We start from the raw sequence: 15,048 nt of genomic DNA, 5'->3' as shown, positions 1-15,048 counted from the left end.
ACAGCACCTAACATCTGTCAGATGCTAAACGAGAAGGCTGGCTTCACAGAACTAGCTTTGTACCAAGCCACAAAAACACCCAACTGAAAGTTTAATTTTTAAAATAGTTTTAATGAATAAATGTAGTGATTCTTTAAAAAAAATTTAAGTTAACCCCAACCAAAGTTAATTTACAGTGCAAGACTGAGCTCATTTGCATACAAAACTATTAATCTCAGCATTTTGATAGCTGAGCTAGCTAGTATACTAATTTTTTACAGTGATTCACTTCAACTTAACCAGTGTGCTAGCAATGACTTCACTACAGTAATGAAAATATTAAGCACTAAAATTATCTTCTGAACTTCTATTTAAATCAAAGTAATCCAAGATCAAACTTGTAAGTAGCCTTAAACACTGTAAATCAAAATATTACTACATTTGTGTTTTCACCACAATCATTTGGGTGGCAGGTGAGGAGACAGACACAAATACCGTTACATGGTAAGCTGTTCTAATAATCAGAATTCTATCAGTAGCTAGCTGAGAGCGTGAAAGATGCTTTATTTCAATAATGCTGTATGAAGTACTTCAACAGACTTCTAGAAAACAAACTGTGTTAGCTTTTCTTAAGAAATATCTCTTGTTCTCAGATATTACTAAAATCAGTTCATTTAAAACTTAGCATCAAAGCTAGAATGTTCAGCTTCAGGGATTTTTTAAAATCCCTTGCTGTAACATTCAGCTTTAGTTTAGCAAAAGCAAGAGCTGCAAGCATTCCCTCTAACTTTTGTACAGGCCCCATTTCACAATATGTGGCATTTCTCACATGCATCCTCTTGCAGGGTTGAAGAGACCAGCTTTAAATTCTCCTCACTTGTAGCCATGCAGATTAAAAGATATGCCAGTTACCTCTGAACATCCTTGTAAAGATGAAAAATTAGGGACCTCTCAAAGTGCCCGCAAGCTTGAGTGACTGTACTGTTTTGGGGGCAACTAAACCAGAATAATCCTCCCTTAGAGTGTCAGTTGTCATCTGGCTCAGCTACAACCAGAACAGCATGACTTCGATTTCTAGCATACCAGCTATTCCCTTCACTTGTGGTATCTCACCTTCTGCTCTGTGCAGAGCTAGGGAACTAGAAACATTTAGGCTTATTCTTTCCGAGAGGGATTATGCATGTCTGCTGCAGAACAGAAATCACAGAATTACACGCAATGAATTAACTGAGAAAATGATTAGTTCTCAGTGTCTAACTGCGTTGCTCCTAAAGCATTCAGGAATGACAGGGATCGAGGTGCAATATAGATGTGTATGATTTCAACAAAGCTGGCACAGTAGGCATTAAAAGAAGTTGAATCTTTTATTAAAAGAAGGACTTTGTACCTGAAATGTAGTACTCATCCCCCTCTCTGTCTTCCCCAATATGCTTTGAAAGTTTGCCTTTGACTGATAAACATATTCTGCTTACCTTATGTTATAGTGTGACTTCCAGTTACTACATAAACAAGGCCAGAAGCACATCACAAATGCAAAGGTATTTTAAAAAACAGTTAATTCCATCTTTTCTTAAATATTCCTGAGAAGGTAGTTTCTATTGTCAAAGTAATAGAGATTCCCTATTAAGGGCAAATTTTAAAAATCTGTTCATTAAAATAGTTTCCATCTACATTACTGTCACCTTACATAACAGCGTCTGAGATCTTACTGGGGCTAGAACACCAACACTGCATTTTCATATTACCTACAGAAATATACGTAAATGCAAGACAGCATATCTTTACTGTATACAAGCCAACACTATTTGCTAATTCACAATATCATGGCACGATACATTTTTCACATGTATTAAATATTCACATTACAACCAAAGAAATATGACTGGTACCACATACCTGAGAGACATTATACCAGTGGTAGCAGCCAGAACTGATTTTTTTTTTTTTTTTAATCCCTACAGACCTAAGTGTGATTTCTACAGCTGCAAAAAAACCTTGGTGTAGGCAACATATCTAACTTTGCAAAATTAGGCTTCAGCATGCTTAAGATAGAAGATAGAAGAATAGAAAGTGCCATACAGGTGCAGAGGTATAGCAATGAGCTCCTCATATTTCAGACATGAGTTTTTTTTTATTAATCTGTAATATTGTAAAATGGAAAAATTAGCTTTTTCAATAGTTCTTTTAAAACAATTTTGTAATTATATGCATTAATACATTTCTCACCAGACGTGATATAGATTGCATTGGTCTCTATAAAACCTGAAATTACTGCTCCCTTGACTTACCTACTGAAAGTAGTCAAATAGAAAATGGAACAAATTAAGTGTGACCTTCTCACTTAAAATTTGAAGTATGTACAGGTTTGGGTGTTTTCTTGTTTGGTTCTGGGTTTTGATTTTTACTTCCAGAAAAAAGTAATTACATTAAACCACTGTTATGCCACTTAAAACTACTTTCACATATCAAATGTGGCTCAGCATCTTGGTGTAAATCGGGTCTTTTAAATTCCCTTTACAGACATACCTACTTCTTATGAACTGTTGAGGAAAAACCTATATACTGCGAAAAGTGGTCATGTCCTTTGGCTCACTGCTTGGCACACACCAGTCATCTGCTTCGTGGTTTCCTTTATAATGTTTCCAGGCTGCTTTGTTATATACAGGGAGTCTTTCAATTGATTCTGTTGATAAGGCCTGTAAGTACAGAAGACTGTAGCTGACAATTCTTTTTAATCAAAGTTATAGTAACAGAACAAAGAGTTCCATCAGCAGTTAGAATTGCTGATAAATTTTAAATGGTGAAGTGTTACATCATACCTTTATGTAAATAACTGCATCTGTACCATAACCTTCTAAGGAATATAGTTTCAGGTCTCCTTGGAAGTACTGTGCATACAGACGTGATATGGGTAAGCCATAACCAAATCCAGCCTGATCCAAGAGAAAAAGTGTATTTTCATTAATTGCATCAATCAGTGGTGTTTTCTGTTTTAACTTAATAGGTAAATAGACAAACTACACGTGATCTTTGACAGTAAGAAGAGTTCAAATGTTAACTATTATACCCCCAAAACTATTATACACCCCAGAAAGGGAAGAATGCATGGATGATTGTGATTATGAGAAAACAGTTTTACTCCTTGGTCAGACAGGGCTGCTAGATAACACATCTTGTATTGTTAGCTTTTTCAAGAAGATATGACATCACTAGAGAAAACTGTATTGAGTCTGTCTTATTCCTTACGGAACTGCTAATCTTAAGAACAGTGAGTACTTAAGTCAGATAAGTTTCATTATCAGTATATATAAAAAGGTCCATGAAACAATGTCTGAGTTTGCAGCTTATACGAAAATTCTGTCAAGCCCTGTCTGCAGTAGTAGGACACAGCTCTGAAGTATAAAGTGTATTTCTTTTTTCTATTAAATTTTAGAGGTAACCTCTCAATGAACATACACAGCACTTCGCTGGAAAGATTTAGTGTTTAATGGGTTGCATAGTCATCTAGATGCAGAACACTCTATACATTTAAAAAACACATTTTGGATGATGCAGTGTGAGAGAATAAACTCAGGAAAGCTGTCCAGAGCTGCTTAATGAGAGCTAAGGCTTTATTCCTTGTGCATATATTAAGTTCACATGAGTCCAAAGTAGATTCTTCATATGCCCTGTCACATCTGTGTACCTTCATCCTTCCTGGGGGGGTGGTACAACTATGAAATGAAACTATGGTACAACAATGAAACTATGGACTTGATCCAAAATTATTGCTGCAATAATTCTTCTTTTCATTCAGCAGCCACAAGAATTCATAGTCCTCGCCTTACTGCAGTACATGGAGCACAGCTAAGTGTTCTGCTTTAGGTAGCTGATCTTCATATTTGGTAGAGAAAAACAGAGTCTTGAACAAGTTTAAATAACTTCTAGTATTTTAGGATTTTACACAATTTTCCAGTTATTTTCAGAAAATATTTTCATTAAGCTATAACATTAAAATGGTGATAGTAATTTTATGTATAAAATCAGTACTTCCTAGCTTTTTCTAAATGGTGACAATTAAACATATCCCAGATGACAAGGTACAAAAGATTTGCATACCAACGGTGTAGCTCGTGACGTCTCAACACGTGGACGTGGTGCTGTTGAATACATGTAGTTGAATAGTCTGTCAATTTTCCTCATAGGAACACCTCCACCACGATCACTCATCTGGACCAAGAAGGAACATGTAACATTATGTTGCTGAATACATTTTTTTTTTAAAAAAAAAAAAGACAGCTTCTCCCAAACAATGATCCAGAGAAAGTTCAGATAAAACATAATATAAAGTTGTCCCTATTAGATTATGGGTTTTCTTAAATTCTCATCTCTCAGCTACAACAATGACTAGAAACAGGTGAATCCTTCCCTTTCATCCCTTATCCAAACAATTTAAAATACTACCATAAGAAGCATTCATAATCTCTTGGAAGCAAGAAATTTCTACTTAAATTGTGTATGGCTTTTATCTTGTTTATAAATCAGTTTTATCTGAAGTCAGTATCTATACCTTTTAGCAAATGCTGGCCTCTGTGTATTTTTAGCTTTATGCCTCAGGAGTACTGCTAGTTAAATATAATGTATTAAAATCTGTTCCTGAAGGAGTAAGTGAGAAGATTTGGTTTACTATGGTTTAATTAGACATAGGAAAAAGCCAGTGCTTGCAGCTGTCTTGATATCCAGCATGAATGTTACACAGGAAAATAAGTTGTTGCTCTGCAAACTGTACTTCAGGGAGGTTTGATTTGCATGGAATATACAATGTTTATTTCCTTTTTTTCAGTTGTTTCACACCTATAAAGCTCTCTCATTGTCACATAAAAAATGTCGATACTACAATTGTATAAAGATGCTATTCCATTTTTAGTCATGGTTCTTTATAAGCTAGGCAAGACATGAGCATGAGAAAAGCACAGAATTCTATTGCAGAGCCTTCAGTGTGACTTTGCAACCTCTTCATTAATTTCCTACTGATGCAGTATGTGAACTTGCATAATGGTCGTCTTACTGCCGCATCACATACAATCTATTGTTGGAACCAGATCACCAGCTGAAGTAGTACACTGCCTATGACGGGGGAAGAAACTAATCAAAATAACCTTCAAAATAATCAAAAAAGTAGGTACCTTCACAGTTAAATCCTCATTTCCCAGTGTGACGTGTACATGAATTGGAGGATAAATGCATCGATCAGCATTATGCTCCATGGTGGCTCTCATTGCATTCTGGAATTTGCAAGTAAAACTTAAATCCTGTTCTTACCACTTTGTATATTATCTTAAAACATCAATTTAGGAAAGTTATTTTTATCACATATTTCAGAACGAGGACAAGTGTATATGGTTTTAGGATAGGGTTTTTAAAAAATATTCCTGGTTTATTCAGTATCAGTATTTAAACAGTTTATTAGAATACACGTACTTCAAATATTTAATTTTTTAGAACAAACATCTAACTATTTTAATGTACAATTTTATTTGTAGAATTCTTTATAATGCATAGTACATGCAATATGATACAAAGATCAAGAGAAGTCTAGGATTGAACTGTTAGAGGAAAGCTCTAGAGGTCCTGTTACACACTATACCAGATTTGAAGAAGTCCCAAAAATTGTATACCTTATTCTCACTTAAAACGTATAAGAGACATTAATAAATTAAGATTTTTTTTGACAAAGCTGTCTACCCAGAAGGTGTCAGATGTATTCAGTGGCTAGGCAAAGGAGATACATTTTCCAAAGCTGTTCATTTTCTGCACGGTTACTGTTTGTTTAAATAGTACAATTTAGGTATCTTCCTGCGGTCAAATAGTGAGAGGTTTGCACTTGCAAAAACACACTGCTCTCTAGAATTGTATTCATTTGACTTTTTGAACCAATCTAACTGAGAAAAGAGGTATAAAAGAATTGTGTAATGGTAAGTGCACAGACCTTGAAAAGTTCGAAAACCATGTGATAGAGATGTGATGGGACATACACCACTTGCATGGGCTGTCCTGGCGATTTAGCTGGAGAAAAGAGAATCGAAATATGAAATAGCAAACTAGGTACCTTTTATTCATTCCCACAATAATCCAAAACATATATTTGTATTGTTGAGAGAATTTACAAGGAAGGAAAATTTGACCAGAAATCTTTTGAAAAGTTGTATGTTAATCAAAAGTCATACTGAAGATTTTCAAATGTGCTTGCTGCTTTAGACATTAATCTTAAATCCCACTGTGGCATCACTGATTAGGGCTTATAATAGTTGCTTTCTAATACCTATGAGGAGGTTATCATGAAGACAGTCAGGCTCTTTGGGTGACAGGAGAACACGAAACAGTGAGTGTAAGGTGAAATAACAGCAGTTCAGACTGGCTATCAAGAAACACTTTTTCACCATGACAGTTAAGCACCGAAACAGGTTGCCAAGAGTTGTCATCTTGGAGGATTTTAAGACCAAACTGGATAAAGCCCTGAGCAACCTGGTCTGACCTCATAGCTGTCTCTGCTTTGAGCAAGACGTCAGGCTAGAAACCTCTTGAGGTCCCTCCGAGTCTGAATTATGATCACAGAATCACAGGTTGGAAGGGACCTCAGGGATCATCTAGTCCAACCTTTCTGGGAAGAGCACAGTCTAAACAAGATGTCCTAGCACCCTGTCCAGATGACTCTTGAAGGTGTCCAATGTGGCCGAGTCAACCACGTCCCTGGGGAAATTATTCTAATGGTTGACTGTCCTCAGTGTGAAAAATTTCCCTCTGGTGTCCAATCAGAATCTCCCCAAGAGCAACTTGTGTCCCTTCCCCCTTGTCCTCTCCATGTGACTCCGCGTAAAAAGGGAGTCTCCATCTTCTTTGCAGCTGCCCCTTAAGTACTGGTACATGGTGATGAGATTCCCGCTAAGCCTCCTTTTCTCAAGGCTGAACAAACCCAGCTCTCCCAGCCTATCCTCATATGGCAGGCTTCCCAGTCCTCCGATCATCTTGGTGGCCCTTCTCTGCACCCCTTCCAGCCTGTCCATATCCGTTTTGTATAGCAGGGACCAGAACCTTTAATGCACCAAATAGTAACTACAGCACATCCTATTCTTGGCTTCATTTAGAAATCAGCTGATTTCTAACAAGAAACCTCAACAAAAATTATGTAGACTATTCTGTCTATAAAACTGGTATAGTTTTCAAACTTTTTAAAATAATAAATTCTAGAAAATATACCATGGAAACACATCCATTGTACCAAAAATTAAGGAAAGGTTGCTCAGGAAATTCTGCTGGCTCTTAAGATTCTTTCAGTTCAACAAAGTCTCACCAGACTGTGTTAGTGACCAGTGCTTTATGAATGTTAGTGTTGAAGACTAGCGATGTCAAAAGATCTAGAACAAATTGGGTAACTGGCAAAAATAAAAGGTGGGTGGGAAAAGTACGCGTTGAAATATGTCAGGTTTCTCAAGTTAACTGCTTCCCCTCCATGCCTCCACTCCCAGATCCCATGCCTAAGGTTTAAATAATGGTTCCACTCTCAGCTGTGGGCAAGGAATGTGCATTTGGCCTGGATCAGGTTTGACTTACCTTCACAATTCACTGAGCAACAGGTCACTCCTTTTATAAAAACTGAACTAATTGTTCTGGCTTTTGGAGCACATAGGCCATTAAATGACCCCTCCGTACGCAGAATTAGCTAGCATGACTGACAGTTTCCTACAAATGCTTTTAGTATCACGCTCCAAAGATGGACAGAAGTAAACCCTTTAACCTAGATACAGAATGACAGGTTTTGTACAGTAGGAAGAAAGGTTCTGGACTGGACAGTCAAGGCCACACTTTCTTTGCCTTTTGCTTCATAAGCCAAGTTACTGTGGTTGCACATTGGCTTCTGCAATTACTTGTAGAAGTAATTTTGATTGCTTGTTTTTATAGGTCTGTCCAAACGTGGCATTTAGTATCTTGAAAAGTACTCTAGTGTCAGAAAGGCTCTTCAGCATTCAGCAGGACAACGAGGACAATCGCTGATCTCTGAGTTCAGAGCAACACAGTTATAAACTGTTTTTTCAAGTCACAGCCAATGGGTTCAATAATTTTTACCACAAATTGAGTATACCATATCTAATTACAATTACGAGAACATGACAGCTGAATAAACAAGGGAAATTAGAATAGAATATTTGGTATAAATCTGAAAAGTGTCACAAGACATGCAGAGAGGGTGAGATGCAATAGACAGTGTAGGGTAAAGACATACCAGAAACCTTAGGGAGGGAAGGAGGCTGCTAAAATCTGTTATATCAACAGCTGCAGTGTCAAAAACTTTCCTACTGATTTCAGTTTTCTAAATAAAGGGAGGATTAGGGAAAGTCTTCTGCCAGATTTAAAAAAAAAAAAAAAAAAAAAAAAACAACCACCAAACCCAAACTATTTATGACAGTAGATATAGAGAACACATTCACTGTATGAAAAGTAGGAGAACATTTCACCACCAGCTGCTTTAGAAGAATCCATCACTACATTCAAGAGAGTGCCTTGTCCCCTATTTACTTACCATTCAACTCTTCCAGGATGAGCTCTGGAGAGCTCATGTAATATAAATCACAAAGGCTCTTGGCACTTTCATAGCCATCTATAATAAAAACACATAAAGTTACATTTCCCCCTCCACTTTTTTTTCTCCTTTACAGTTTGCTAAAATGAAAAACAAAAATTGGAAACACTGTGCACTGTCAGGGAGATTTTATATTTGCTCCCAAAAATTTGGTTTATAAGGAAAAGACACAAAACTGTATTACACTTTAAATAAAACTCCAGGTAGGAAAGAACAAAACAGTATATGAATATCAAGACGTGTATTGGCTCTCAGTAGAGATATTCATGTAAGTTTTCAGGATTCTTGTTCTTATCTGCTGAATTTACCTCTAATAACTTCAACAACATTGCAGCTAGGATCAATGCTTCCAATGTGTTTTGGATGAGCTGGATTAATTTTCCCACCAAACAGTAAAGCTGCCAAAAAAGAAAACATTATTTAATGCCCAATATAATTTTATAATTTTAGTTTGTGCCTTCAGTTTTACTAAATAGAAATTTCTAGGCAATCGATAATTCCAATTTTCACCATACTTTTAAAGCCTACTATTAATAAATATTTTAAGAACTGTATTAAGAACGAGTTTGTAAATAGCAAGGCAAATAGTGTACTCCTAGGAAGCATTTAAGTACATATTAAGCCCTTAAAAACAAACGGAAAAGATACTGACATAATACAGGTGTCATTTCCCCTCCTTTCAACAATGGCACTTACAGTGTTGATTAAGGAGCATTCTAATTGAAATGCGACTCATGTAGAAACGGTCTAAAAAATACTGCACATTCTGTGAGGTCACTGGATCAATGCCAAAGCTTTCCTTGTATTCTGTTACTCCTTGAGCCATCGTAGGAATTACATCATTGTGTCGATTCCGGATTTTTATCACAGTATCTGTAAAACTAAAATGAGTAAGTTGTTAGTATTTCACTTTCAAGTGAATTTAATACTCTGGCAAACAGTACCTGCCTAGAAAAATGAAGACCCTTACATACAGAAAAGTGACAGATCTGCCTACGACAGTAAAGACAGGTCAGCCTTTACTGTCTGTAAAGTCACATATTTCAAGTGACTAGCATTGAAACGATCAGTAATCAACCATTATTGATTATTTATAAAATTAATATTTATGATCTTGATTACTGCCAAGAAAAAAGAAAACTCTGCTGACCATTTTCATGCAAATCATCCCATACCTGCCAAATGGCAGTTATGGTCACCCAGTGATGACCAAACCTACTCTACAGGTGAAAAGTTCCATGTATCAGTTCGAACATTACACATAAGGAATGGGTAAACATTTGGCCAAGCTTAATGTATTCATAGCTTCTTCAGTGTAACAAAAAAAGCCCTGACCAGAGTGATATGGCATAAAAGTGGGACGGGGGTGACGTTACCGCAGTCCTTACATAAAGCTCATAGATAGCTGAAATTTCTCTTAAGTTATTTTCTTGCCAGTCCTTCTACATAACATTAACATAATAATAACGTAAGTGACAGCAAATCCTTACCTATGAATAGCCCCTGAATCTTCTGAGCTTTTGTCCTTAAAGTCAAGGATCTCCTGAAGACTTTGGACATACCTTTAAGTGAAAGAAACACGACAAAGACCAATTCTAATATGCCTCCCCAGATCCCTTTGGTTAGCAATTTATGGTCTTCTAAGGTTGCTTGTTTCCAAATCATTATATTTGATATATCCCATTGACCTATCCCCTGTGCATTTTGTTAGATCCTTTTGAATCTATTCATGATGTTTTCTTTCAAAATTTCCAGAGCAATGAATTCCACAATTTAATTAGAATGCATGAAAGATCTCCCTTGTGTTTTAAACCCAGTAGGTGATCGCTTATTTGCAGCTCCAGCAAGTTCCTGCTATTAGAAAATCTTCCCAGCTTGTTCATGATTTAAGTATTTCTGCCATCTCTTTCCTTAGATGTGTATTTTCCAAACTGAAGAATTATATTTGGTTTCTCCTCACGTAGAAATTGTTCCAATCCTCTGACTATCCCTCTTGGTCTTTTCTGTTCAGGATGGAGCAACTAAAATGCATGCAATCCAGAGGAATAATGGGCTAACACAGTGGTACATTTATATTCCTCCCCATTTGTTACTTAGTTCCTAACACTATTTGACTTCTTGCCCATCAACTGACATATTCAGAAAAATATCCCCAGTAGCATCAAAATTTCTTTTTCCATTGTAAGCAAGCAAGAATACAGGGGAGGAGGTTCCTTTCTGTGCTTTACCTTGCATTTATCCAAGGGGAATTCATTTCCCATTTGATCAATGTCATTTAGTATCATGAGAATTTAAGCATTCTTGTTTCATTAAAAGCCTTCATCTTGATTGATAGCTCTTTTTATATTCAGTATTCTAATCAATCCTGCTTACTCATTGGCAGATCTTCTGTTCTCTTAACCTTAAAGCCTTTCCAGATAGCCATGTGCATTTAGCAGTTGCCAAGCAATGTCTTTGCTTTCATCTTACAAAAGTTTATGCTTATGTGTAATTTCCTTACTTGAAAGCAAATTTTACTTTCCAAAATATGTCTTTTTTATTTTAATAGCCTCATATTCTTTCTGTTGTTTTACATATTTTGGCTTTGGGACCTACCCATTGCTTGCTTTTTGTATTTTCCACACCTTACTCTCAATCTGCAAGAACCTGTCTTTTAAATAGTTTCTACTATCTTTTACAAGCATTTTGTGCATTAGCCTGCTTCTGTTGATTTCTTCAGCTAGCTTCTTCATTTGAGGTAAGTCCCCTGTTAAACACTGTTTTGGTGGATTTTTGTTTTTACTGAATTCTCATGCATGACGATCTGCAATACTTAGTGATTTTTAATTCCCTTGTGGGTTCTCTAATTGCTCCTAAAGGTTTTTTTCCAAGTCTGTAAATTTTAGTTTCTGATTTATGTCACACTGGGATATTTACTCAGGCAAAATAATGGATGTTCATGTAACAAGCACATGGAATGTTCCTTCTGTAGAAGAGAATTAGTTCCTCCAACTGGTGCATATGCAGAAGGTCACCCTTAAAGGTATGAAATGATGCTGTTCTTACCAGCTCTGCACCAGCTGAACTGAAGGTGTTCTTAGGAGGTTGTCTGGAAGCAGGCTTATTTCCTTCATTATGTTTGCCAATCTCACAGGCAATTCTTGTCGCAGAAACATAAATGAAGTCTTTTCACAAGCATTTTCAGATCCTGAGATCAAAATAAATATATGACAACATCAGAATAAAGTCAGTACTTATGGTAGAGAACTACACAAACTCTTACTTTCTTGCGTAAGAGGTTTGTGGTTTTAAAGTTGACTCCGCCTGCCTGGTAAGCCAATGTTTCTTTCATGGCAGCAGCCCATTTATATTTCAAAATGTAAACTCACACTGAAACCTACCAGCCCTGTTGCAGTAAGGACGATCTTCAGTATATAAAGAGTAATTAGTGCAATAGTTGCAGAACCATACTATTCAACTTCAAATACCATATCTATCCACGTAAATTGTTCATTTTATCTGTGGCAAACATTGACTGTAACTAGCACTGATCAAACAGTATGTCATTCTGAGCATGTCAGAGAAACAAATGAAACCAGCACAGGAAACTATTTATGGGAAAGGTGCTTGAGGAAGTATCGTGGTCCCATAAACCCTGCTTGATCACTGATCTTCCTAAATTACCGTAACTCATATTGGAACACTTTCAGAAAATAAATTCTGTAATATTTATCTCATTTTTCAGCTAGATCTGTTGCAGTTTAAATTCACTGTCTTTCAGGAACAGAAGACAGATTAAGTCACATGAATACTGAGAGAGAAATTAAGGTAGGACAGCTACTGTGCTTAGCCCTTTTAAATTTTTTACATTTTTTAAAAGCTAGAAGCTAAATTACTGCACCTGTTGATAACTGACCTGTCCTTTTATAAGGGTAGGTGTCATCTTTGTGGGTGACAAATAAATGTCATTATTAAGATCAAGATCTAAATTTACTCCCACAATGCTTGTTTTACTAGACAAGACAGGAGGGTGCAGAGCTGGGAAGAGGCTAAGAAATGCTGTACTTTATTCTCAGCCAGACTTCTTTCTAGACTTCAAAAGCATCATGTAAACAGCATCTGAACTTACTAACCTGTTCATCTGCTGCAGTGAAGTACATACCTCAGGCTTGGTCTTTCATAACAGGTAACTCCTAAAAATTAACTCTGGCGTTTCTGCTCAGTTCACTCCTTCCAATTGGCAAGGGGGAGTGGGGGAAGAAGATTAAAGGAAGGGACATGGAAAAAGAGGAAGCTGGGAGTGTCTTAAACAGGAAAAATCTTCACCAAATTGAAATGGAGTAGTTTAATGCATCCAGACTCAGATACATCATAACCTACACTGATGAGAGAATGTCAGTTCATTTAATAAAAGAGTAAGTAGCTTACAAGAAACTCCTCCCCAGCGACACTTACCAGCGTTACGTGTTGTCTACATACGACCTCTGCCCAGAAACCTTTCATTCTTCTCCCTAGTCAGATGGCATTTCAGGCATGACTGTTACTGGCCTTTCCCTTTTCTCAGGTAAAATTCCATGAACAAGCCAGATTTAAGGTATTAGATTGTAAAGATAATCTTCAAATGGCTCATATACTCAGCAAATGACATTCCACAAATTAGTTTTGTATCCGGAGGATATCTCTTCGCAATCTTGGGTCAAATATGGAAGACAGCTTAGGGTAAGCAAGACTTCAGTAAATGGGCAAATGACTTTGTCTCCCTGTGCAGCTATGGTCTATCTGGGCAAAGAATGGGTAAGACTCCTACAGAAAATACTGTGTGCTTATAACCCAAGGGATGACTGATGTATACGATCCAGATCTAAATTTGCTTATGGAATATTTCATTTGCTAGATCGAAATCTGCAGGAACTAGCAGGTTTTGGGTTTTTTTTTAAGTTAGCATTACCAGATTTTAATATTTACTCTATGACTGCTCTCACTGTAGTGAAAGGAGCCAAAAAAATACCCAGTAAAAACACCATCAGATAATAATGGCTACAGAATGTCTTACAAACAAGTAATGTCTCAGTGTTGCACTCTATTTTTGCCTTTGTTATTAGTTTTTACTATCTGTTATTAACTCCTTAAGCAAAAAAGAGAGGGGGGAAAAAAAAGTTTTCAAGATTATCTTTACCTTACATTCAGGTACTAACAGCAAAAAACGTAGCATAACTTCTGACATGTGGAAATACCATGCCTTAAAAATAAACACCGATTTTAAGATAAGCATTATTTTATCAGTATTTTAGTAGTAAAATAATACAGGTCAAAACAAACCCTTAATTGCAAGATTCTTTGCTTAAAAGTATGGTAGCAACAGAACAGAGTGGATAGGTAAGAGAAACTTTGTAAATCTTCCTACTTATACAAAGCCTGGGGTTCTAGAATTAGTTCTCAGTTATATTTTACTTACAAAAATGTAAAAAGCAATACAACTATTAACTAGTTAAATGTTTATATACTGCATTTATATAAACATTTGTGCACATGAGAGTGCCTTGGGTACAGAACGTATTACAGTCTGGCTCCATCCCTGGGCTTTGAAAAGGTTTCTCAGTGTGACTTAAGACCTTTCTCTGTGTAGTCTTAACTTTGAAGAACAAAACAATTCCTGTGATCCCTTTTGTTTCCAAGCAAGTCAGTCAAACCTGTGAGCGAGTGGTTTCAGTATGAGATGGAGTATCCTGTTACCAATTTACTTATTTTCAGGGCTAGATTCCCAGTCCTCCAGGATGACTCCTGGTGTTTGCGTCCTGCTCCTCTCACACATTTTCCAAAACAGCAGCATTTGGGCGAGGGGTTTTTGTAGGGCAGAGACATGTGACCGAGAAGTGATGGTTGTTTCAGCTCCTCGGCGCCAGCTGAGGTTAAACGTTTCTTGTGTTTGGTGTACCTTAAAAGGTTGCATGCTGCTAGCTCGGAAAAGGCTAAACAAACCTCCCCCTTCTGAGTCACTGCTCTAACAGTACCAATTTTGATACCTGTCCCGACCCTCTCCCCAACGCTACAGGTTCTGCAGAAAAACAAACAAACTACTTTCGTGATGCCAAAAACCGGAGCTTTCAGCTGAATTTCAACCTTGCCACAGTTCCAATCTCCGAGGAAGGAGCCAACTGGGCTCTCTTCTCCCGGAAGGAAGGAAGCAGAGCCTTTTTCTGCCAGAAAGGACAGCATTGAGAAGCGATAACCAACACGGGGGAACGCGGCAGCACCGACACGGCGGGGGAGGGGAGGTCGTGGCCGCGCCGGAGCCGCCCCACTCCTCACAGGTACCCGCGGGCGGAGCGGCGGGGACTCACCGAAGTCCAGGAACTGCTTCATGGAGAGCGGCGAGGGGGAGAAGCGCGAGTAGAAGTCCACCTGCTGCGGGATGCTGCCCGGCGAGGCGCCGCGCAGCAGGGCGCGCAGCAGCCTCATGGCGCGGCTCTCGT

The 15,048-nt window shown here is 37.5% G+C and overlaps 1 protein-coding gene across 2 annotated transcripts; it reads right to left on the bottom strand.

The window, feature by feature from the left end:
- Nucleotides 1-90: 90 nt before the first annotated feature.
- PDK1 (pyruvate dehydrogenase kinase 1) lies at nt 91-15,048 on the bottom strand. 2 transcript variants are annotated; one of them, XM_075093463.1, is made up of 12 exons: nt 14,917-14,983; nt 13,031-13,086; nt 11,642-11,783; nt 10,087-10,158; nt 9,293-9,477; nt 8,905-8,994; nt 8,537-8,614; nt 5,948-6,024; nt 5,145-5,243; nt 4,078-4,188; nt 2,799-2,912; nt 91-2,675 (listed from the first exon to the last, which is right to left on the bottom strand). In XM_075093463.1, the coding sequence occupies exons 3-12, from the start codon at nt 11,749-11,751 to the stop codon at nt 2,535-2,537; spliced, it is 1,077 nt and encodes a 358-aa protein (XP_074949564.1). In that variant the 5' UTR covers nt 11,752-11,783; nt 13,031-13,086; nt 14,917-14,983; the 3' UTR covers nt 91-2,534. The 2 variants fall into 2 exon arrangements, with proteins under 2 accessions (XP_074949564.1, XP_074949562.1); XM_075093461.1 differs by lacking the exon at nt 13,031-13,086 and having other exon boundaries at nt 14,917-15,048.

Source organism: Phalacrocorax aristotelis, chromosome 5, assembly GCF_949628215.1.
Source record: "Phalacrocorax aristotelis chromosome 5, bGulAri2.1, whole genome shotgun sequence".
NCBI lineage: Eukaryota > Metazoa > Chordata > Aves > Suliformes > Phalacrocoracidae > Phalacrocorax > Phalacrocorax aristotelis.
The sequence above is the reverse complement of the archived record's forward strand: the minus strand, read 5'-3'. Positions and strand labels throughout refer to the sequence as shown.